General features: G+C 38.9%; 1 protein-coding gene across 3 annotated transcripts in view; it reads right to left on the bottom strand.

The window, feature by feature from the left end:
* Positions 1-5,053: 5,053 nt before the first annotated feature.
* The window catches only part of wizb (WIZ zinc finger b), a 104,476-nt gene continuing 83,421 nt past the window's right edge, over positions 5,054-26,108 (bottom strand). For all 3 annotated transcript variants that reach the window (XM_028823706.2, XM_028823707.2, XM_051920649.1), the window contains 7 exons: positions 18,514-18,954; positions 17,453-18,016; positions 14,449-15,015; positions 13,316-13,533; positions 11,089-11,350; positions 6,512-6,677; positions 5,054-6,419 (listed from right to left, as the gene is read on the bottom strand). In XM_028823706.2, the coding sequence (XP_028679539.1) occupies positions 6,257-6,419; positions 6,512-6,677; positions 11,089-11,350; positions 13,316-13,533; positions 14,449-15,015; positions 17,453-18,016; positions 18,514-18,954 (2,381 nt within the window). In that variant the 3' untranslated portion in view covers positions 5,054-6,256. The remainder of the gene's footprint in view (positions 6,420-6,511; positions 6,678-11,088; positions 11,351-13,315; positions 13,534-14,448; positions 15,016-17,452; positions 18,017-18,513; positions 18,955-26,108) is intronic.

Genomic DNA, 26,108 nt, shown 5'->3' with positions numbered 1-26,108 from the left:
CACCTGCAACTACAGAACTGCCACCCCGTTTGTCTCATAGGTTATGCTGCCACCGTGTGGTAAAACCGGAGTAGACCACTGCGAAATATTAACATTGATTTTTGAAACTCCTTTGTCTTGCATCCATTCATTTATTTCATGAACCTTCTAGTTTCAACACGGGGCCATTAGGTACCAAAGGAAATGCATCGGGCGCGAGACTAGAAGCACATCTTAGAAAATATGAAGACATTTGGGTCATCTCTAGATGCTATAAGGCACTAGCACACGCTATACTCGATCAGCATTTACAGTGCATCTGGAAAGTATTCACAGCGCATCACTTTTTCCACATTTTGTTATGTTACAGCCTTATTCCAAAATGGATTAAATTCATTTTTTTCCTCCGAATTCTACACACAACACCCCATAATGACAACGTGAAAAAAGTTTACTTGAGATTTTTGCAAATTTATTAAAAATAAAAAAATTGAGAAAGCACATGTACATAAGTATTCACAGCCTTTGCCGTGAAGCTCAAACTTGAGCTCAGGTGCCTCCTGTTTCCCCTGATCATCCTTGAGATATTTCTGCAGCTTCATTGGAGTCCACCTGTGGTAAATTCAGTTGACTGGACATGATTTGGAAAGGCACACACCTGTCTATAGAAGGTCCCACAGTTGACAGTTCATGTCAGAGCACAAACCAAGCATGAAGTCAAAGGAATTGTCTGTAGACCTCTGAGACAGGATTGTCTCAAGGCACAAATCTGGGGAAGGTTACAGAAAAATGTCTGCTGCTTTGAAGGTCGCAATGAGCACAGTGGCCTCCATCATCCGTAAGTGGAAAAAGTTCGAAACCACCAGGACTCTTCCTAGAGCTGGCCGGCCATCTAAACTGAGCGATTGGGGGAGAAGGGCCTTAGTCAGGGAGGTGACCTAGAACCCGATGGTCACTCAGTCAGAGCTCAAGAGGTCCTCTGTGGAGAGAGGAGAACCTTCCAGAAGGACAACCATCTCTGCAGCAATCCACCAATCAGGCCTGTATGGTAGAGTGGTCAGACGGAAGCCACTCCTTAGTAAAAGGCACATGGCAGCCCGCCTGGAGTTTGCCAAAAGGCACCTGAAGGACTCTCAGACCATGAGAAAGAAAATTCTCTGGTCTGATGAGACAAAGATTGAACTCTTTGGTGTGAATGCCAGGAGGAAACCAGGCACCGCTCATCACCAGGCCAATACCATCTCTACAGTGAAGCATGGTGGTGGCAGCATCATGCTGTGGGGATGTTTTTCAGCGACAGGGACTGGGAGACTAGTCAGGATAAAGGGAAAGATGACTGCAGCAATGTACAGAGACATCCTGGATGAAAACCTGCTTCAGAGCACTCTTGACCTCAGACTGGGGCGACGGTTCATCTTTCAGCAGGACAACGACCCTAAGCACACAGCCAAGATATCAAAGGAGTGGCTTCAGGACAACTCTGTGAATGTCCTTGAGTGGCCCAGCCAGAGCCCAGACTTGAATCCGATTGAACATCTCTGGAGAGATCTTAAAATGGCTGTGCACCGACGCTTCCCATCCAACCTGATGGAGCTTGAGAGGTGCTGCAAAGAGGAATGGGCGAAACTGGCCAAGGATAGGTGTGCCAAGCTTGTGGCGTCATATTCAAAAAGACTTGAGGCTGGAATTGCTGCTAAAGGTGCATCGACAAAGTATTGAGCAAAGGCTGTGAATACTTATGGACATGTGCTTTCTTAGTTTTATTTTTAATAAACTTGCAAAAACCAAGTAAACTTTTTTCACGTTGTCATTATGGGGTGTTGTGTGTAGAATTCTGAGGAAAAAAATGAATTTAATCCATTTTGGAATACAGCTGTAACATAACAAAATGTGGAAAATGTGATGCACTGTACATACAAGTTGTCATAGTTATGGCCCCTTAATATTGAGATCTATTGTTTTATAGTATGTACTTTTGCGTTATTTTCTCAAAACAGTGTAATCCTTTCTAGTTCTCTAGGATTTATTCTTAAACTGATCAGCAGTGATAGAAGGTCCACTTTTTGTTTAGTAAACAGGTGGGTTTGCCTAATGAATACATGAACAAGGTCATTCTGAAGATATGTGACGATCCAGGCTATAATGGGTGACTAAATTCCACCATCCATCCCGTTCGATTACGCTTAACCCAAGCTGAACAGTAACAACAGGGTAAGGTCCAAAACTGGAATCAATCCCAGGTGAAATTTCAGCCCCTCAAAGGCCATGATTCATTCCCCCAGTAAGGCAATTTAGACTCACCCATTAATTTAACCTGCACATTCCTTTGGGATTCATGAGGGACATGCCAGTCATCTAGGAGCTCCTTACTATGAAATGGAAGGTAAGTGAGAGGTAGTACAAAACAGACGTAGCTCACAGGATATATTCTATAGTCCTGGCCATGTGTTCAATGATTTACTTACCGGACAGGATTTCCCACAAACCCACAACTGGAAGACTCCTGGATGAGTGTAATGTTGGCCGATGAGATTTTGTGCCATGCTTGTCTTCTGCCAGATACACCTTAATGGCTTCAGGAGTGTATCACTCCACAATCGATGGCAATACTGGACATTTTTTTTTCAAAGGAGTTCCTGCCAGGAAAGCTTTTTGGTGATTGTGATAGATAGCTTCAAGCTCAACACAAATATAATTCCAGATTGACTGTACCACATAATTTCAAGGAACATTGAAATTAACTTTAAAATTTAATGTTTATCCCTTTAATGATGCCGACCCATTAGTTGCACTTGTTCATCCATCCATTATCCAAGCCGCAATATATCCCAACTGAGCTAAAAATATTCTGCTACAGTTTATCATTTGTAGTTTGCTTTGAGAACACTCCACTTGCCCTTAATACTCTTTATTCCATCATTGTAAAGTCCTGGAGAAACTTTTAACCCCATGTTCATCACCTACTGCGTCAAGATCAGCAGAGAAGTTGTCCCTTTGTGAGTGCAGATAACAAATCGTTACTGACAGGTTGCACTAGATGGCTTTGTATGCTTCAAGTATGTTGACAACCAGCTGGATGGTTTTTGGAGCTCTGTAGATATCAATAAAATTCCCAGCATCAACCTTCTGTCTCAATGAGAGTTCTTCCAGCCCCACTAGCAGATGTCTGATTTGCAAACCAACAAGAATGCTTTCTTTAATCTTATGGCATCAATTGTTCATGGAAACATCAGTCCCATTTGATCAGAAAGAACACTTCTCCTTTCTTTGTTCATTGCTTTCACAAAATTTGTCATCAGTTCGAGTTTTATACGACCCTCCTTGTTGGGCCAACAAGTGGTTAGTGTGCCCCTTCCAGTTCTTAGATACTTTCTAGCACAGCTACTCTATCCAAGCTGTTCCTAGTAGCAGCATCACTACTGTACTGCTAGATCACCACAGATTGTTCCATTTGTTGTACTGTACGAGCAGAAATCACAAAAACTAGCAATTGTAGGTAAATGGAATGCGACAGGTAAACGTAAAGGTGATTTTTGTGATCAGCAGACCAAAATCTATAAAGATGCACCCCCCAAAGTGTTTGAGAAGCTAAATCTCTATTGTCCAGTGTAATAAACTGCTAGCCCCTCTTCATTACAGGGTCATACTGTCAAGGTGAACCGAACAGTTTCTAGTACAATTCACTGGAAAAGAAATGTATAAAAATGCAATGGAAAACATGTGCAGACCCCACCACCAAAGCCAACATAAAATTCACACAGCTGGTGGGTCAGGCTGGCATTCAGAGACAGATGCACTTAAAAGAGATTATAAACATTTATTCCATTCGGATTATTACTTTTTTTTTTTTAAAACAGAGTCTACATGATGGGCATCACGGTTTTGTAAAACTCAACATGGCATCAGTTAAAAGTCTGGGAAAGACAATGCAGCAGTCTTTAAAAAAAAATATGAAAAAAAGGTCAAAGAGAAGGTCCTCATGAACTAGCATCAAATTAAAAACATATATGGCCATTTAAGGTGTTCCTTGTCTGGTTTCACACCAGGTTTTGCAAACTACTTAGGGAAATTTGAGTGGCTCAGCTCCAAGAGCTGCAACAAGGCCTAAAACATTAAAAGGATACAAATAATTTACACAAGACAGTTACACAGTTAGTAAGACAAAGGAACACCACCAGTGCCAGTGATCTGTTCACCCTGGACTATGGCTCAACTCACAGAGCTGTGTGGTTTAACGGAGCACCATCCTCACTAACGGAAAATCCAACTTTTCTAAGCACAAATTCTGAATCCCAGTGGTGCCTCCTTCGTTCTGGGACACATGAGGCTACTGCTGGGGTCCAACAAATTCAGCTTGGATGCTGCTTGACTAGAAGGAGAAAAGGGAACAAAGTTCAGTTGAATTCCTAGACAAAACTAGAGACTGATGAGAAATTTTAACCGTTCATTATTCACAAACTCAAGTGGACGAATCTAGACATACATAGAAGAGAAAAGGGTGGAGGCAGTGCAAGCCAATGTGTGTGTATATATGTATATATATATTTATAAAATAAAAAGTTTCATTATTGCTTGGCATGATAGTGCAGCATCAGTCCAAGTAATTCTAATATCACAGGTATTCTCTTTTTAAAAGGTTTCTGGGTTAGTTACCCACATGATAATCACTGTATTGGACATTCCAAATTCTTTATACTTCAAACATAAAACCAATTTATTCTACCACCACTAAGGAAAGTCAAGTGCAAAAGGTCACCCATGTCAAATTATTGGGCCCAAAATGCAACAGCCAACCACCTAGTGGCTCAAATCTACAAACAAACATTTGGTTTTATAAAAAGGAAGTAAAAACTAAAGAGTGTTTATTTATTAAAACAGCTACCTCTTTAGAATCCACAAGCTTTTAAAAAGCTGACTGGTAATACACTCAATACTGATAAGCACTGGTAGTGTTTCGATACCTTGGAATTAAAATGTCTCAAACAGACGGGCACACCATTTTAGAAGCACAAGCTACTGTGCTTCCTCATCTGCTTTCATTTTTGCTTTAATGTCAGTTCTTCTTGTAATAATATATATATTTTTAAATTGTCCCATTGCCAAAGCAGGAGGGACAAAGGTAACAAGAGGCAACCTCTGCCTGAACTACACCACATGAAGGAAAAAAAACCCCACAAAAACCCCAGGACATCTTTTACCCACTACACCTTTCCTTTAACTTGTGCTAGAAAAAGGAAAGTAGGAGCAAGAATATCACAATAAAATTATTAGGAAAAGAATAGGGTCATTGGTCCTAAAAGTAAATTAAATCCCTTTCATAAAAAAAAAAAAAAGATTGACCACTTGTGCAAAACATGGCAGTCTGTGAGGTGGACGACCACGGATGGTTAATAGATGGAGGAGAGCGCGATTAATTTTTATTGGCATGCTCACTCAGTGTGGCTGATGCACCCATCAAATTTAAGTTATAGAACCAATATGGGTGGCCAGGGGATTAAGGGCATAGGGTATCTTATTATAAACCCTTAGTGTAAAGGCAAAGGGAGTAGCCACACGTCAGCATCTGCGATATACACACTGTCTAGTCGACATGCCTCCCTCGGATGTAGAATGGCAAAGTGCTTTTTTTTTTTTGGAGGGGGTGGAAATAAGGAGTCGACAACAGGTGGTGGCTGCAAAAGTGAAGAGCGCAATTACAATTATCAGTACCTTGGTCTCCATTAAAATGATCAGCATTATTAATAGCCAAAAAAAAAAAAAAAAAAAACCTGCAAAGAAAGTATTGGCAGAATAAAAAAAAATAAAAAAAAACTCTTTTAGAATCCCATGATTCTTGGCCTTCTGGGAAGAAAGAAACACTAAAAACCTCCACTGTAGGCTTAAAAGACCAGTTTCCCTTTTCTGCACAAATTGGGCCTATCGTTTAAAAAAGAAAGCCATCCTTGGTTTAAAAAAACAAAAAAAAAAACATGATCGCATCTGACAAAGAAAAAAGTCGTTAATAGTCTTAGCCTTCAACAGGTATGACATTACATATGTAATCTTCTGTTACGTTAATTGAAATAAAATGTAAAATGAAAGCATTCAGCCCCTGTACATTTTGATGAAATGTTCTCATTTAAAAGACAAGACCCCAGGCTAAATTAAAGGGCCAAAGGGCAAACAAAGTCCAGCCAAAATTAATTCGGGAAGGCAGGTAGGCTGGTACACCTGATCTTTGGAGTTTCTGGAGGATTTAAAAAGTGATAAAAACAGAACTTGGAAATGCCCTAAGGCTCTACAGGACCTCTGCGGGGGTCTCCATAGGCACCATAGGCGTGATACTTTCTTCCAGAGGAGCCTCCGTTTTTGGAAAGTTCATATCCAGGATGTGCTGCTGTAAATGACGAACCCAGTCTTCCTGAACCGAGAGAGGACCATGAAACTCCACTTCACAGAACCTAGAAATTGAGGCACAGTTAAAATGGAACTTTCCTTGCTTGAATGGGACTGCATTACAACTATTATAAATGGCCAGCTGGCAGACACTTACCGGCACTTCAGGGAGTAAATATTGCCAACAAACTTGACTAGTGGAGTGGATGGAGGCTTTGGCACAAGGGATGGGATAGTACGCACTCTGGGGGCCGTGGGACGACTTTCCAGAGCCTCATCACTTTGTAAGTGTGCAGGGTGCTTTGGAGGTCGTCGTTCAAATCCTGAAACAAATATATCAAAAGCTTCATTGTCACATAAGAAACTCTACAAAGAGGAACAGTACCAGATCCTAAAGGTGTACAAACAAGGGGGGCTGGAATTAAAAAAAAAAAAAAAAAAAAACAAGCTTTGATAAACCCTAACTTGTCCTGAAAGAGCAGAGTACTTCTTCAGTTTATTCTTGTAGAATGTTTCTCTCAAAAGGCAGGTTCGAAGTGTGTGATTACATGCAAATATCAAATGTAAAGTGTCCTGGAAAAATGTTCAGACTAAAAATTTCAAATATTGCAGCATTACAAATAACATCTAGTTGCAACCAGCATTTTTAAACATGATCAAGGAAAAAAACATCATTACAAGTCAAAATCTAAATTCCCTGGCTGCAGGCTTACTTGGACACTTGTTTAAACCATTTTTAGTCATACTATCAAATCATTGGTGGAAAGCATCTATGTATAAGCTTTGCACACAGCAATGATTTTTGCCCACTTGGGGGGGGGGAGGAAAAAAAAAAAAAAAGGACAGCACTTGTTGCCATTCAATTTCAAACCATGTCACAGGGTCTCAAAGAGGCCAAGGTCAGGACAGGCTAGAGAACATTGACCTTTCCATTCTTGAACCACTCCAGTGCTTTTAGTCCTGTGCTTCAGGTCCATGTAGTATATCTGATGAAAATTGCTTCTTCATCCCATATTTAGTTTTTAGCAAAAGTTAAAAAGCACCACTATGTTTCTATTATTGTGCTCAGCTGAGTTTATCCTTCACCTTTTAACTTGGACAGTGTTTAGAGGCATCCCAACTATATGATGTATTCTAGACTATAACTCACTACAAAGATAATCTTTTTCTTGGAACAAGTTGTAATAGATGTAGTCCTTTATATTTGACCCTTAAAGCTGCCCAGCTACCTTACTCACTTTCTAAAATGATTTTTGGGAAAAAAATTAAATGTGTAGAATTCAATTTTATGGGTTAACGACAACCACAGCTGCGGTGACCAAATCAGTGCCCCCATTTACTCCACCGACTTCCTTCAATAAAAACACTGAAAAATACATGAAGCCCACCAACCACCTATGTGCATACCAGAAGTCGAACATTTATCTGCCAAAACAAGTACGTCTTTTACTGAATACTGTATCTGAGCTTTGAGCATTTCTGCCACTTATAAATATAAGCCTCAAGTACCCTCTCCTTTTCTTCATTTCATTTCTCTTGCAGTTTGCCTCATTTTGTGATGAACATACATCTGCCCACAGGACAAACCACTGTACAACCTTAAGTATAAATTTTACAATCTGTATTCAAATGATTAACTTCTTCCCTACCTGCATTAGCATTCTTTCTTTACTAACAATTCTGTTTTGGTTGATATCCATTTTTTGATTACTAGTTGACCAAAAATACAGTACTATACAGTTCTTTGTTTACCACTAATGTTATTTATAATACAGCCTCACTGGAATATTCCATCTAGAATTATTTAATTGCATTGTTATTTAATTAATGTCTGGATCATTTTTCAATAAATTTGGTGGATTACAAGTACTTAATACAAGGACTGATATTTAAAACCCTCAAGTAGATGACAGTTAGTGATCCTTAAGATTAATAAGTAATTTTACAACGAGGATGAATTTTTTCTTTGCCATTTTGGCAGATCAAGAGTGAACTTGTGATGCTTTTTTTCTAGGTATAATCTCATACAGACCACTATCATGCAGAGCTCTTGATATAGGAACAAAAAGACACAACTATCACTCACTAAACGAAGTTGATCTTCCAAGGTGACTACTTGGTCTCTCAGTGGCTTGTCATAAAATTTACTTCAGCCAGTCAAATTATAAAAAAAATACTAACCGAAATATTGCAGAATCGAATCGCAATACTTAATACACAGCAAAGCTTAAAAAAAGCAAATATGTCATACTGTGTTTCACAGTTATGTGTCATTGTGAGGTCCCCTACAATTGACAGTCCTATTTATTCTAATGCATTTCATTCATCACAAATATTTACAGTGTTTTATACATTACTACATAAACCAAGCAAGATGAAAACAGAAAGCATGTAGTTAAATAACAATGTAAAGGAACATTCAGCAGTCTGCTGGAAATCAAAATGGTGAAAACAAGATAAAAAAAAGAAAAATAATAAAATCACATTTTACCAGAAGCACTGCAGTATTAGTCATGATTGCGCAATGTATGGAAACTGAAAAAGTACAGAAAAACCCCACAAATGGCACAATACCAGCAGTAATCTAGTTTCAAAAGTAAAAGGCAGGCACCATGCACTGTGTCATTTATGAAAACAATCTGAACTCCTAGGGAGAACAAACCCATTCTTCAATATTATATAGTATGTACTAGTCATTTAGCCCGTTACAATAACGGGCAGTAGAACAGTAGTGCATATACATTAGTAGGAACAGTCTATATTAAATGGCAAGGGACTTTGACCTCATTCTTTTTGTTGGTCGTATTTTTCTTTCTTTCAGCCTTTCTTTTGTTGATGTTTACTTGCTGAGCTGACTGTTCTTCGTGGGCTGCCGCCGTGTATTGTGTGTCTTTAATTTTCTGTGACAGTAATACTGTCTTGTACGTCCGTAATATACCTTTAATTTTCTCTGGCGGTAATATAGGCGTGCGCGTCGGTAATATGCCTTTAATCTCCTCTGACAGTAATACTGGCTTATATGTGGCTGTAATATGAGTCACTGTATTGTGTACCTTTAATTTCCTCTCGCACTAATACTGGTTTGTATTTCCGTAAAACACCTCTAAATCTCTGACAGTAATATCGCGCATCGCACCGTGCCCCGCGCATGCGCACTTCACCAGAAGACACACACACACACACGGACACCTGGACGCACAAAGGGATTTTATTAAAGAGGATTCCAGTGGGCTCGATATATGAAGGGGTACTCCCAACCAGTTCTTCACAGCAATACATGTTGATATTAATGCGCTAAAAACCCCTAGGAGGACATTCCTCCAAAAATCCCACCACTACTGACAATGTATGAGATAACTCATACCTCAGTATACAGCTATTACAGACGCAGCCAGTGTGCCGGTGATCTCTGCAGCCACATCTTAGTTACTTACTACAATGCATCTAGTGGACAGGCATAGAATTTTTTTGGTGGCAACAACATGAAGAAAATGTTATAAATGTACTTTCTGTAGATGTGAAAAAGGTAAAAAGCTATTCACATTTTGAAACAACTAGATTTGTTGCAAGATGATTATTTTTATAATGACAGTGGATTACAATAGTGACAATTGAATTAATTGGAACCTGTAGGCTCTGGTACTGATGCAGATAGTGAAGCAACCGAGGCCTTAGCTTTCCCAATTGCAGGTGCTGATTATAGTAGTTCTGATTTCATTCTCAAATCACCCACTCTCATTACTACTCAAGACTGACCAGCTTGGATTTCAGTTGCCCCTAAGGCATTTTGTCATCGTATGAGGTCCAATATGTTATGATTGTTAGAACAGCACTACTTAGACAATCTGCTGCCCACGGAGTGCAAACAGTAATGAACTGGGAAATGTGCTGTGTGAAACAAGTATGGACAGTGCAAAGAAACTGTATTTGCGACACATGTGCTTCTAAGACTGCACTCTGTATGGTGCCATGGCTTCAAGGACTCATATTGAAATGAAGACTTAAGCTGCTGGTGAAAATTATTATTTTTTTAATTTTCACAGGTTTGGCAGAGTTACTGTTGGAAAGCAATGGTTTTATTACCAATACATTTCTTAATTTTTTACGAGTTTTGACAGAGTTCATTATTTATCATATTTGCACAGACCGACACTGTAGCATCCTGGTAACAAAAAAAAGTCCAGCAGTAAATGTGTTAAAAGAATGAGACATAATTATCTATATATAAAAAAAAAAAAAAAAAAACAACAACAAAGAAGCAAGGTGACATTTGCCTGTGGTATAGACAAGCAATTTACTCTAGGGCACACAGTAAATAAGAGGTTGTGAATGAACCAGCAAACCTTTGTGTTAAAGCACAATCTATCCTGTACACCACTAGAAACCTCATGCTTAGCCACTGCTTGACTATAGTAGTATGTATGGTGTAAAATGTGGAAGAGAAGAAAACAGGAATTGTCAGTGAGGCAAATGATGGGCTATACATGAATCGCACAGTGAAAAAATACAGCTTAAAATAGCATTCCTTCTCAGTTTAATTCTTTCCACATAATTTATTATCTGGAAGAATAACATCAAGCAAAATTAATCAAATTTTGTAAGAGGTAATGGATATTCTTCCTGAATAATAACACAACAAAAAAATCTAAGTACATTAGTTGGCTAAACACAGGTTTCAGATAAGAGAACAGGTTATTTAGAAATTTTGTCCTTTCAGTTCAGAAATTTGCTTACCACGTGGTGAGCGAACATTGAGCTCACTTCTGGCTCCTTTCTGCTGATGTTGAGGTTGAAATGGAGACTGCTGCTGCTCCTCTGTGGTTGGGGATAAAGATTCCTGCACTCCATCATTGATCTCATTTGCTCGACCAGACTCACAGTGGACATCTTTTCCTACTCGTTTACCCTGTGAAATACTTGGCATCTGCCGGCTGACTGGAGAACGGCTATGTATTAGAGCGTCCAATTCAATAGGATTTAAAGGATGGGGGCGGGCCTGAGAGAGACAAAGACAGGCAGATTTGATTTTAGAACATAACTAAGCAGTATAACAATGTAGTGAAAAGACACATATAGCAGTTCAACAGAGCCACCGGGCAAAATCTATTAAACTACAGCTTTAATCTGCTTGTTGTATCTTTGTAACAGGCCTAACCTGAATATTACACATGCAGATTAAAGCAAAACACTGTTCATAATGAGTGCAGCGCCTTTGTTAAAAGATGATACAGTGGATGGAGAGGAAATACTACTGCAAGCAGCTGAGCGTTCTCAAATAATTTAAATCAAAATAAATTCCTCCAGGCATGTATTGAACACTATTCCTGGTTTATCCAGGATGGTGCCAGGAGGATCTTAGCAGCAACACAGCTTAATAAAATCAACTTCATATCAAAAGGATAGTAAAGAGTATGATGAAAAATCCAGAGGCAGAAAAAAAAACTACAGAGACCAGGAAACAGAAGCTTTCAATATGAATGAGATGTGGAAAAGAAGGACAACTAAGATGTGACAGGAAGGCAGAAACAAAATATGTTAAAAAGGAACTGGGACCTTTACGAAAAATGACATATATGGTCAGAGACTAAACCCATTAAATACCACTTCACATGAGTCACATAAATTTAAATTGAATAAATTGATGATCTGGTGTTTTGGTGGAATTTTTGACTACATTTAAAAACAATCCCAGCTCCAAAATACAGGGTTCTCATACTGAAGTACTTTTCAAATTCCAGGATTTAAGATTCAGCACAATAATCCAGAACTACTTTATTCTCTGGTTCTTAATATCCACAGCGAAATCGCATGAACCTAATAAGAACATGTGAATTCAAACATGTGGCCTATATTAAATTTCTGACCTCTTATATTATAAAAAACTGACATTGAAGCACACTGTATTCATCCAGAGAAACAGCGCAGTAATACACTATGAAATTCTAGGCATGGCCACTACATTTTCTAGGCAATGAATGTTATGTAATACATGTGATATGCACAGTCCGCTCGTGCCAATATTTTGGTGTGTGCAAGCCAAAGACACAAAGAATTCACGCAAAAAGCATGCTTTGTTCAAGTGCTGTTGACAAACATTAACACATTAAATTACAAATAAACACAAACTTTACTGTGTTCGGGGGGCTAATGACCTGAAACCTATTAGGCAAAAAAAAAAAAAAAGATTAAAAAGAAAATTGTGGCACATATTAGGTAGTAAACCGTGGTGGGTGAAAAATACAAGGTATATCATGGAAAGGGCATCCATGCATACTGTACAACTCTCTATAATCTCACTATCAGGAAACAGTTCCTGAAAAAGGTTACCCACATCTTTGCCAGGACTTATAACGCTAGCTCATATTTAACAAATTGATTTCAGATTCAGACGTTCACTTTTATCCACATTCAAAGACAGATATGATGATACAGAACTATCACTAGCATTATGATAAAGTGTTCATTGTGTTGACTTGGCCTCCAAATTCTCAGAGCTCAATCCAATTGAACATATGTGGGATGTGTTGGGGGAAAAACAAGTCTGATCCACAGAGATCCCACCTTGCAACTTAGAGGAGTTAGAGGATTTGCTGCTAATGTCTTGGTGCTGGATAGCACAGGACACCTTCAGATGTCTTGTGGAATCCATGCTTCAATGTATCACAGCCATTTTGGCAGGACACTGGGAACCTACACGATATTAGGCAGGTGGTTTTAATATTGTGGCTGATTGTTTTAAAGAGGACAACACTTCAAGTTGCTTTACAACTTTCTTGTGCATTACACGTATACAACAATGTTACAATTGTTAAAACAGGCACTTTAACAGCTAATGCATACTCAGGTGCTTGTGACATGATGCTCTAGAATAGATTTCTGAAACTCTGATTAGTTTCAATGCCAGAACATACATCTACATTATACCACATTCTTCACCCCTATGGTTGTAATGCCTTTATACCTTCTTAGGAAAGGGTCTCCCATTTTGCAGATAGCTTCGATGCACTTCTGCCACTTTATGAGGCTTGCTTCGAATCCAGGCGCTCAGGGTCTCTATTGGGGATCCATTAACGCACCACTCCGTCACGCCAAACTGCCTTAGGTGTGCACGTGCGTGGCTTGCCAAAGCCTTGCGGTTTTCAAAATAGAAGCCACAGAGCTCACAACTGGCATCAGTTGCTGTTTGAAATAAAACACAAAAAAAGGAAGAATGATTATTAAAATTTCTTCCTCCTAAAAGATTTACAATACTGTGGTAATGCCTAAAATGTTCCATAGTTCCACTTTATAACAGGAATCGAATAGTGTGAGGTTTTTAAACACAGTCCTGCCACCAACACCCGTGTTTTCCTTGAAAGCTGGAGGACCTACTTGCAGGCCTGGATGCAGGTTAATCACTCCGCCCATAGTAAGAAGGCAACCAAATATCATTGGGCTTAATGCATTTTCCTAAACGCACAAAATTTACTATATTCAGCGTTGTGCTAAAGAGAGCAAAAAAAAAAACTTACCAGTTTTTTTAAAAACCTCCCAATTACATTAAAAAATGAAAATCTAACTACGTAATAAAACATGTACTCAAATCTAAGGAATCATTGGAAAAATCAGCATTAAAGTGTTTAGAGCTTAAAACCAGGGAAAATGTCTTTACAAAGAGGTGTGGGAGACTGGAGGAATCTGCCAAGACGTGCCGTTAAAGAACAGACTACGTGAAATACTGGGAGTAGCTTAGTTTTCACCAAATCAAGCCAGCCAAATAAAACAGTCTCCCATCTTTCATTAAACCTAGAGCATACACCCATGTGCCTACACTTTATCAACTTTCATACATAAAGCAGGCTATTTACTGTAGAAGCAACAGATACATAAACAGTAAGGTGATACTTTTAGAACAAAAAATAAAATTAACACAGACAGAAAAGATAGCTGTACTAAATCTCCCATCTTTTTAAAAATATCGAACACAGGCACAATGCAGACTATCTACAGTATTCGGTTTAACACAAGGTGGCAAACTAACAATTTATATTTAAAAATCAGTAACCCTACTTCTAAGCATACTTAAAATAGAATAAAATATATTTCTGTGCTTACATCCATGTGGGGTAGATTTGTCTGGAGAAGTCAAGGGTTTAGGCTTAAAGGGTAGCTCTGTCTGGACATAATTCTTATTTGGCGTGCGATGCACCTCACCAGTTGTTCCCTGGAGGCTTCTTTCATCACCATGTGTTCTCTTGCCAAGGGACTTCAGAAAGTTACTCTGGTGTTTTCCATTGACAGAGAGACCAATTCCTCGGCTAAAAGGACTGCTTAAGCCATGCTTCATCATTCTGCCAGCTGGTCCATGACCACTGTGCAACATGGAAGCAGATGGTTTTGATGAAGTAGGCACACTGAACTGCTTGTGGTAGCTAGATTGGTCTTCCCAGGAGGATGCCACAAAGCCACCGTCAGTCCCAGGTTCTTTCTTGATAGCTGGTGGTTTTCCTTTCTTGCGCATTACCTCACGCAGGGTATCTATTGGAGAGCCATTTACAGTCCACTCTGTGATACCCATCTGTCGCAGGTGAGAGCGTGCATGACTAGAAAGACCCTTCCGATTCTCAAAATACTCTCCACAGAACTCACAGCGGATATCTCGCACAGGTTCTCTCTCCGAAGCTATGGAAAAAAGGAAACAGTAATTTTTGTAGCTTTGAAATTTGTAATAGAGAAATTAGCTCTGCAGATATTACAGTGTAGTAAATGAAACTTAGGTTTGGTCAAAATGGAGAAAAAAAAACAGCTGTCAAACATTCATTGTATGAAAACCTGAAGAGAAAAATATACATTTACAAACAAAAAACTGAAAACAGCCACCTTTACAATTACCATTGAAGGTAATATACATTTAAATTGATCCATCAATTCATTTTCTGACCCAATTACTTTGAGAATATGTAATCAAAGTTGAGCTTTGAATTAACGGTTCTTAAGGAAGACATTTAACCCCACCTTTTACCTCGTAATTGGCATATTGCTCAGAAATGAAGGCTATAAACTTTGAAAGATCACAAAAAAACTACTACATTTCCACTATATTTTGACTCTAGTGTTCTATTTTATACCAATAAAAACAGAAGTAAAAAAATTCAATTGTGTACACTGAAAAGGTAGGCCTTGGATATTTATACAGGGTGAGCCAAAAAGAAATACCACAATACAAACATTTATTCTACAAAAACGCTACAAGATAAATACATTTCATTACAACAAGAGAATGAGTATATAAAATTTTTTTTCACTGTATTTTAAAAATGATGCCTTCAAGGTGGTGGCCATCATTAGCAATACGCTCTTCGAGACGATTTCTGAAAGCTCACATGACTCGTTCAGCCATTTCAAGGGGAATAGTGGCGATTTTGAAGTGAATAGCGTCCTCGAGGGCTTCAAGATTGAGGTCAGTGTGTGTGTGTGTATACCTTCTACTTGAGATAGACCCACAAGAAGAAATTGCACAGAGTGAGTTCAGGCGAACGTGAAGGCCCCCAGACATCACTGCGCAGGGAGATCTGCTTCCCTGAAAACATCTCTCGCAAAACTTGCATGGATCTCTGCACTGTTGCTCTATCCTGTTGAAACTAGGCATCTACCATATCCATCCCTTCCAGTTGGGGCTGCAAAAAGTTCTCTAGCTTTTAAATGCAACGTTCTAAAGTGATGGTGACCGTTGCTCCCCTACCTCAAAAAAGTAAGGGCCTACAATGCCAAATTTACTAATACGCTCACCGTGCAGGGGTCTCTGATGAAGTTCACGATGGTTGGTTTCAGCCCAATAGCTAAAGTTTTGCTTATTTACGCAACCATTCAAATGGAAATGTGCCTTGTCGGTGCACATGACGATGGCATCTCGATGAACGGTTGCCAAAACGTTCATGTACATTCTCTAAGACTCTCCCAGTCTCTTCTCTCAGTGACTTCCTGCACTACTATCATTTTTGTATGGATGGAAATTAAGGTCCTCATGCAAAATCCTCCTCAAAGATGTGTTGGAAATGCCTAAGGCAGAAGCATGTTTGCGCGCTGAACATCTATGAGACTGCAAAATTGATGCCCTTACAGCTTGGATGTTTTCAGGCATTCGTACAGTTCAAACAAACCCTGGAGATTTTCTGTCCAATGTTGTACTCATCTGTCTAAATTTCGTCACCCACTGAAGAATTGTTTTCCCGATTTAGGAGGTCACCGTTAGCAGGAATGCTGAAGTGCGTTTTTAAAGGCGCATTGCGTTGTGATGATAGCATTCTTCAAAAGCAAAATCTTCGACAGCTAAAGCACGGTGTGCACTGGATCAAGGTATGTTGCCAACTGAAAACTACAAGGGATCGCCTATCAAAGGACCCCCACTCGGCTGCCTCTACCTCACACAATGACCTAGAGAAATGGGGTGCTTCATTTTGGCTCACCCTGTACAACATCAAACTAAATGAAATAAGAAGTATCTTTATAAATATGACGTGTGTAATTCTAAAGTGGGAGTTTTCTGTCTATTTGAAAGCGTGCCCAATTGTGTCCCAAGATGAAACTAAAATTTTAGTTTCAGATAACAATAAAACAATCTGAAAATAATATACTTTTAATATATCTTGTAAGAGATTTTGCACTACAGACTACAACAGTATAATTGAAAAATTATTATTTCAATGTTACTGTCTCAGTTTTAAACCATGAGGCTAAAAAGAGCCTAAAACTAATAATATGTTTCAGGTTTAGTCTATGTGGAGGTTGGGCAACGCAATTGTTCATAACCCAATTAGGAATCATTAATTAACCCACACAGCTTGTTTTTAGGGATGTTAACGGAAAGCTACAGTTCCTGGAGGAAGACCCACAAACAGTGAAAGAACATTCAAACTCCACACAGACAAACTAATTTCCTGTCTTGCACCCAGTGCTATTGGGATAGGCTAACCTAACATGCACATCTCTGGGGTTGTGGAAGAAAACTGAAGAGCAGACTCTACACTTATGACGACCAGCTGCTGGAACTATTAGGCAGCAGTGACACAAAACAGAAAATAGATTGACAATCAAAAACAGTCAAAAAAAATCAACTTACCCAGGCTCAGTGGGAGAATGTTGTCAGGGTTGGACCAGTTGTGATGACCGTGCAATTTGTCAGGTGAAAATCGTGATGTTGCAGACACTCCAGAAGCCAATTCCATATGGAGAGGGTCTGCCTTCAGCTTAGACAAACTACCAGTTGACATCATCTTACGGGCAGTAGGTTGATTAGGGTGAGAATGTCCAAGGCCAAAATGGATTCGTTTGATCAAATGAGCAGAGGAAGAAGATGATGAAGAAGCAGCTGTCGATGGAGAGGATGGCTCTCTCTCTAAAGAACGGGGCTCTGGTGAGCCTGGTGTTAAAGGTGGCCCAACAGTTGAATGGTGCTGGGATTTATGGAGTGATTTAGGGTTTGGAGGAGGAGAGTGAGAAAGAGGCAATGCAGTTGGAAGCCCCTTACGTTTGATGAGGTCTCGCAATGTGTCGATAGGGGATCCATTGACAGACCATTCTGTGATGCCAAGCTGGCGCAAGTGAGAGCGAGCATGACTTGACAGCCCTTTCCTGTTCTCAAAATACTCTCCACAGAACTCACAGCCAATCTCTTTAATATGGTCTGTTAGGTAAGAGGGAAAAAAAAACAAACAAAAAAATTAATCTGGCCTACATCTTTATGCAGGTCCACCAAACAACAGTGAAGTTATATCCAGTGTTATAAACTCATTCTTGCAGTTATAATTAGAGACCTCTTGTTTGGGCTTATTCTTTTGAAATTGATCAATACACTAAACAAATAAGAATCTGTGTGGGTGCTTATTTTCACTAGGTAAAAAAAGCACTCTATGCTGATGTGGACTAGTGCTAAATATATGGAAAAAAAATCCCAAGTGATGGCGTCAGATAGTATATACTCCCCTAAAAGCTCAGCATTCAATACTCCTAATGTAAGCATACATTATAAACTCATTATTTCAAAGATAATCTTGAATTCAGTAACTTTCAAAAACATTAACAGAATTTAGCACGGACAGCACAAAGACAAATCTTCATTCAGTGCTCCTTTAAATATAAAAAACACTGATGACTTCACTTATTATAATCAGTCTTACTTACCATGTCTAATTGGAGTTAGTTCTCCAGAAGACAGCTGGAAGATCTGTAGAGAACTCCTGTCAGCATTAGATGCTTTCATTTTTTTAACAGGTGGTGAGTGAAGAGAGCCTGTTGAATGTTTTACAGACAGGCTTGAACTCTGTGGGCTCTTCATCCCCTGGACTGGTGGAGGTGCTGGTCGTTTGAGTGTTGGAGAAAGCTCCCCAGGGCTCTCTGGGTCCAGAGCAGTCTCTAATGGTTGTAGGGAGGGTAAGCGTTTCTTAAAGTCTTCGTTCTTGATCAGCTCATTTAAATAATCAATGGGAGAGCCCTTGGTTTCAGCATCTACTACGCCAAAATGCCGCAGGTGGGCTCGGGCATGGCTGGACAAACCTTTGCGCGTCTCAAACCAGGCACCGCAAAGCTGACAAACAATATCTTTGTTGGCATCTGAATCAAATGCTGTAAATGAAACACAGTAAAAGCAGTGCAGTTGGGTTGTTGTAATTAAGTGGAAATTTTACTAAAAAAAGAAAAAAAAAACTAAGGATAGAACACATTTATATAGAGTTGCCTCAAACTTTTTATCCCTCCAGACTGTGATGCTCACTCACATCCTCATGCAATAGTGCATTGATATACTTGCTAACAATTGCTGACTAATTAAGAAGCTGTTATGTTACTAGAGACATTTTTAACATTTGTAGTCTATTAATGAAAAATTAATCCCTTTACGCTGCCAAATTTAAATAATAGAGCAGTCTAAACTCCATAGATTATTCCCCTGAAAAGTGATACTTTCCATTCGGTTTCATAAGCTGAAACAGTGTACAATAGAAAAAGGCATTTCTGTGAAATACACTGTTAAAAAATGATTTTAATTAAAACAATGTGCAAATGATTAACATATAAAACTTGACATAAATGGTACCATGATACTTGAATTGCACAAAGCTTAGAATTCTCAAAACCTAATTTGTGAAACACCTATATGATGCTAAAACTATTAAACTGGATTTTCATACATGTACTGTATCTACATTTAAAAGCAATTATTCTGTTAAAACAGCATAATGTACTATTAATGTGTGCAACACCAAACAGGACAAACTAAAGTAAATGTATATATTAATATAATTTAGACCACTCCCTCTAAGCGTACATTTTTCAGCTTGTTTAAAAAGCCCCTGCCCACAAACGGGACCAAGTAACTGATGATACCAAACACAAAATAAATGGCACTGCACAGTTTGCACTTAAGCTTGGGCTGACAGGCGCACCCTAACTTGCACCAAGGTTATGAACCCCTCCTAAGATTATATCAGGACATGTGCTGTAATGTACCACTTACTACTGTACTGTATTTTATATATAATGAAGTATCAATGTGCACATTAGGGTGGTTGGCAAGATATATGTTCTGTGAGGCTAAGAGATGATAGCCAAAACTTGTGTCAAAAAAGTCTGCAGATAGAATCTCACAAAATACACTAGCATCCTGGAAATGACTAAAAATGCAATGTGCTTTAAAGAACAAAATGGGTGAATTGTATTTTTATCAATGAATCACCATGGCAGGACACACAAAAATCCAAGCAAAAGTGGTAAGATATGCAAGGCGTGTATATTATGGCCATCATCTTTCAAAAGCAATTAACTGTACTGGAATATAACATAAAAGCAGTTTCAAAATACATTAGGTGCGGCTCTTTTATTACCAAGTATTTAGCAGTCAATGCAGGTACTGACAATTGTCCTAATTGATAGTATGAATGCATCCCTAGATTCGAAAAATAATTTTTTTTTTTTTTTTTTTTTTAAAAAAGAGTGAAGCAGCAATTTGGTTAAATACATATTACATTTGATTTATTAAATGGTAAACAACTTTGCATTGCAACATTTGTTTACTGGCACCATACAGCCACTTCAACTTGCAAACTGAAAAAAGTATATAACAGATACCTGATATCACCTCACATACCACAAGCATGCATTGCTCAGACGGATTTTCCCCAATTACAAGGGGAAAGAAAGAATGGCAACAAATGATAACAGGCTGGCATCCTTACAGATGTTTCTCACATTGCAACAAATGCAGCATGGTAAGGCACCATCTACCCTGAACTGGGTAAACAAGTTAGAAAATAGACAATCAACTCGTACGATTTTTCACATCAATAAAGCAGCTCTGCTGACAGCACTTCAGTTGCAATCTGCTGCCTATAATGAGATTGCATTTGACTCCCACCCCTCAATTATGCAAAAATGCTACAAAATAAGGAACCTATTTCAATATATACAATACAGTTACTAACACACAATGGGAAATGTATCCTCTTTATCCTGGCTTACAGTATTATAAGAACACATTTTTGTTTGTAACACGTGCTGCTATTGGCTAATCTTGGGCATTCTCAAATTTTCACTTCTACGAGTAGTCTTTCATTTGGGGTTCTAGGACATTTTAACATTAGGCCCATAAAAATATTAAAAAAAAAAAAAAAGTTAATGTTACTTATTAGGTGTTACTATAGTAACAATCAGGTTTTCGTAAAAGCACATGGAATAAAGATGCTTAAGTGGGATAAACAAAAACATACTGCTTTATAATAAATATCTAATATAAAATATACATTTGGTGTTTTGTAACCACTTTCCTAACACGTTAATCATATTAAACATTTCAAGAATTAGAGACTCACTTTTGTAATTAAAAATGTCAAATTTCTTCTAGAAAAAGACGGCTTGAGGGATTGATAGTTAAGTGTTTTGTTACATGATTTGACACAGATCATACATTACATGAGAGGTCTATTATTTTTCTGTTACTTTAACATTGGACTGCAGTTTGGTCTTCTAATTCAGAAGCACATCAGCCTTAAATATCAAAAAATCAGGATACCTTTCACAGTCTGAAAAAGGCAACCCTTGACCAGTTCAATGACAAACTACCATGTATGAGAGGTTCCAAGAATCCATTAGACAGAATTATGCTCAGGGTATGAAATTAAAAAAAAAAAAAACAAAACAAAAAAAAACACTGAGAAAACTGGCACACCAGATACCGCCTGTAAGCTAGTTAAGAGTATAAAAATTGCCTCTATTTTCTGTCAACTTTAAAAATCTCTTTTTTTTTGTAGGCTAGTGTTTAATTCCAGGCTACTCCATGCTCAAATACAGCATCTAATCATCCATATACTGTGATTAAGATCACTTCCAATCTACAAGCTCCAACCTACATCATCTCATTTCACTAATACATAAACAAGGCAGAGAAAGAGGAGAGTAAAGGCATTGTGATAACTTCATGAATTGCACACCAGTGATGCAAAGCAGATAAAAAGCAGGCTTGTTGTTCTAGTCAAACAGTCCATACTTCAAGCAATTCTGAGACATAGAAATATGTGGATAAGAGGTTCAAGATACCCACTCACAAACATGGATTCTCTAATGAAATAAAGAAACACTTCAATGTTTAGAATGAACAACTCCAAAAAAGTCTAGTAATTTACTTAACCAGTACAAAAGATGAATATTCTGCTTACAATAACATATTAAATGGCATAATAAAATTCTACCTCAGCTTAAAGAGACAACCCATTACTATCCATATTACTAACCGAGAATGCTAAACCGGATGATGGACGCAGGCACATCCGGCAATGGGCCGTAGCTGCAAAAAGATGTACTGCGCAGGCGCAAAAAGAGCCCGCGAGAGTCGGCTGAGGAGCCGAGAAAGGTGGACAAAAGAGGGCGAGAGAGGCGGACAAGACCACAGAAAAAAGGAGTGAGCACAGGAAAAATGGAGAAATGAGGCGCAAAGAGCACCGAAAAAAGGAAAAGGCACATAAAAAAGCATTCAAACGCAAGCAAAGCACGAAACACATTGCACACGAAACTAGACCCAAAAAAAAAAAAAAAAAAAAAAAAAAAAAAAAAAGGCTCGCGCACAACAGCAAGGCACCCCCCCCCCCCCTACAGGCACCGGACGGGACACACACCAAGAGGGGGATTCAACAAGCCCATGGAACACAAAAAAAAGAACACAAAACCACCCCACAGACCCTACAAGCAAGGGACGGGGGACACACAAAGAGGGGGATTCAACAAGACACAGGAACACAAAAAGAAAGAAGACGCTCGCGTGACAACAATCCTCAACCCCCCCCCCCCACCACACACATCCATAAGAAGTGACACCCAAAGCCACATATTCTAAAGTGAACATCAACACCTTCACACTAGACAGCATAGGGGTGTCAGCATTGGTGGATCTCCTTACAATAAAGCACTATTAACCGTTCAACTGCAGAAAAGGAAACATATTAACAGTGACTGCGATCCTCCTTATTACTTATCCATATTTCGCATGCTGAGAAAGAAACAAGTCATGAATACACGGTCACGGGTACAAAACGAAAAGGAGATGATAACAGGAACAAACACACGAACACGAAAGAAACAACAAAATAGACGGCTATGCAGCATAGGTGGATCTCATTACAATAAGGCACTATTAACCGTTCAACCGCAGAAAAGGCTCCATATTAACAGTGAGTGCAATACTCCTTATTACTTATCCATATTTCTAAAAGAAAAAATGTCTCGACTCCAAAAATGCAAAGCTCAACTAAAGCTTCTAACTAACGATGTACCTAAAAGTAAAAACTTTATGAACTGCATTAGATCCTACAATAGTTCATTTGCTTTTGCATATACCGGAGTAAATATCAGGCCACCAAAAGGCAATGGCCCATACTGCTTTCCCATATGTGCACAGATACTGCATCGCATTGGAACAGTGCACCCTGAAACAAATCAACAACGCAAATATGCACAAATCTACATCCTAGATCCACATTACGCAAACTATCAATCAAAGTGCTACATCGCAACAGGCACGGATTCAAAACGAAACACCTCCCGTCTCAGACATACGTTAATGGCAGCGAAGGCTACAACGGGCTTCTCACACAGCACAGGCAAATCGATTACAGCTCCAAAACAACACGTCCCAAATACTACACATGCAACAACGCGCCTCTCAAACGGCACAAGGAAAACATACACCAGGAAAATTCATTCAGATTAATGAATGTCATTTGCAATCATTGTCATTCAGTTCACTTCCCTGAAGAAACAACTGGCAATACAAGTAATACATTTACACGTTGTTGTCAAAAGGGTCAAATTAGACTGGCTCCTTTACATTCATATCCTGAATATCTACAGAAGCTTATAACTGATGATGTACCTGAAAGTGAAATCTTTATCAACTACATTAGATCCTACAAATCGGTATCCACTATGAACATTAACGGTGGCACTGCACGTGACATCCGTCTTGAAAAAATGTTGTCTATTGATGAATGTTCAATGGCATGAAGTCACTTACTCAACACCATTCATAAACTTCTACAAACGTTTATGAATAATAATATTCGATTTGGAGGAAAGGTACTTTTATGAGGAGGAGATTTTAGACAGTGATTAGCTATTCTTCCAGATACCATGCACTCAGCTATTGTTCAGTGCACCTTAAAATACGCAGACAATTGGCATTGCTTTCAAAAGATACAGTTAGTAAAAAAGATACGATGTCCAGAACCAGATCATAACAATTGCTTATTACAACTGAGAGATGGTACACTCACCAATACAGATGGACTTCAGCCACATATTATTACAATTCCTCAATCCTTTATCTGCGACGACTTAGTTACAGAGACATTTGGAACAGCAATCTCATTAGACCAAATGCCCCTTTTAACACAACGCACTATATTATGTCCAAAAAATATTAATGTGGAAAACATAAATACACAAGTCATTCCATTACTTCCTGGAGAGACACAACTCTTTCTAAGCTCTGACAAACTTGACTCTGATCACAACAATAACCATCTTAAATGACCTTACAAGTTCTGAGCTGGAATTACCTTTTACACTTAAACAGCGTGTACAAAGAAATTTTCCAATAAACCTTTACACTGTGCCACACACTTTATTGTTTGCTTTCTATTTGCATCATCTACACCGTCACACTATTCTATATCTCATTCATACATCACGCTCTTTGTCATTCCCAACACCAGGGGTTGGCGAGCGAAGCGAGCAGGGGGCAGAGCCCCTTAGTATATAAATAATAGTCAAAGTGATTAACAGCAACTAATAAGACTTTGGGTAAACAGATCTTAAAACATGTTTTAGCTTTGATGACATGGGGCAGGACTTAAAACCAAAACAACGCAATTTACATAAAAAGGAAAATCATTGTAGTATAAAGGAAAAAAAATTAATCTACATTTCCCATTCACAACTCCCGGTAACTACTTATGAAAATACATAAGTAGTAATAAATGCAATTTTTTCTAGAGAAAATTTCTTAACAGACTGAGAAGTTAAAACTAAGATTAAATGATGTACATAATTAATAATGCAGCTGCAGCTTCACTATGAAAATAGTGATAAACCAAACAAACCACTGATCAGCCAGAACATTAAAACCACCTGCCTAGTATTGTGTAGATCCCCCTTGTGCTGTCAAGGACTCCATAAGACCTCTGAAGGCGTCCTATGGTATCTGCACTGACGACAGAAGCAGATCCTGCAAGCCCTATAAGTTGGGAGGTTGTGCCTTTATGAACTTATTTTTCCAGCACATCTCACTGATGTCCATTTGTATTGAGATCTGGGAACTTTGGAGACCAAGTCAACATCCCAAACTCTTTGTCTGGGTTCTGTGTGGCAGGATGCATTATCCTGATGAAGGAGGTAACTTACATCAGGAAATACCACTGCCATGAAGAGGTGTGCATGGTCTGCAATCATTTTTAGGTAGGTGGTACTTGTCAAAGTAACGTCCACATAAATGACAGGACCCAAGGTTTCCCAGCAGAACATTGCCCACACTGCTAGTTTACCTTCTTCCCATAGTGCATTCTGTTGTCATCTCTACCCCAGGTAAATGATACACACACCTGGCCATCCACATGATCTAAATGAAAATGTGATTTCACCTTTCACTGCTTCACAGTCCAGTTCCAATCCTCATAAGCCCTCTGAAAGCAATTGCGGCAGGGATGATGATGGGAGCTCTGATTGGTCCATGGCTATGCAGACACATATGCAGCAAACAGCTATGCACTGTATGTTGAGCAATTTGTGCTACAGTAGCTTTTCTCTGGGAGCGGATTATATGGGCTAGCCTTCACTCCTCACGCACTTTAGTAAGCCTTGGATGCTCATGACCCTGTCACTGGTTGTCTTTCTTTGGACCATATTTGTTCGGTACTAACCACTGCATACTGGAAGCACCACACACGACCTGCTGTTTTGGAGACACTCTGACCCAGTCGTTTGGCCATCACAATTTGGCCCTCGTCAAAGTCACTCAGATCCTTGCCCGTTTTTCCTGTTTCCAACACATCGCCCTCAAGAACTGACTGTTCACTTGCTGCCCTATATATCCCCTCCTAATGAGGGATACCACTGTAATGAGATTCACTTCACCTCTCAGTGGTTTGAATGTTGTAGCTGGTCAGTATATACAGTATGTAATGTACACACTGCAATAACTGACCCAACAGAACTGAGGAATATAAAGTGATATTATT

This window comes from Erpetoichthys calabaricus, chromosome 17 (assembly GCF_900747795.2).
Source record: "Erpetoichthys calabaricus chromosome 17, fErpCal1.3, whole genome shotgun sequence".
NCBI lineage: Eukaryota > Metazoa > Chordata > Cladistia > Polypteriformes > Polypteridae > Erpetoichthys > Erpetoichthys calabaricus.
Note: the sequence above shows the minus strand (reverse complement) of the source record. Positions and strands in the feature narration are given on the sequence as shown.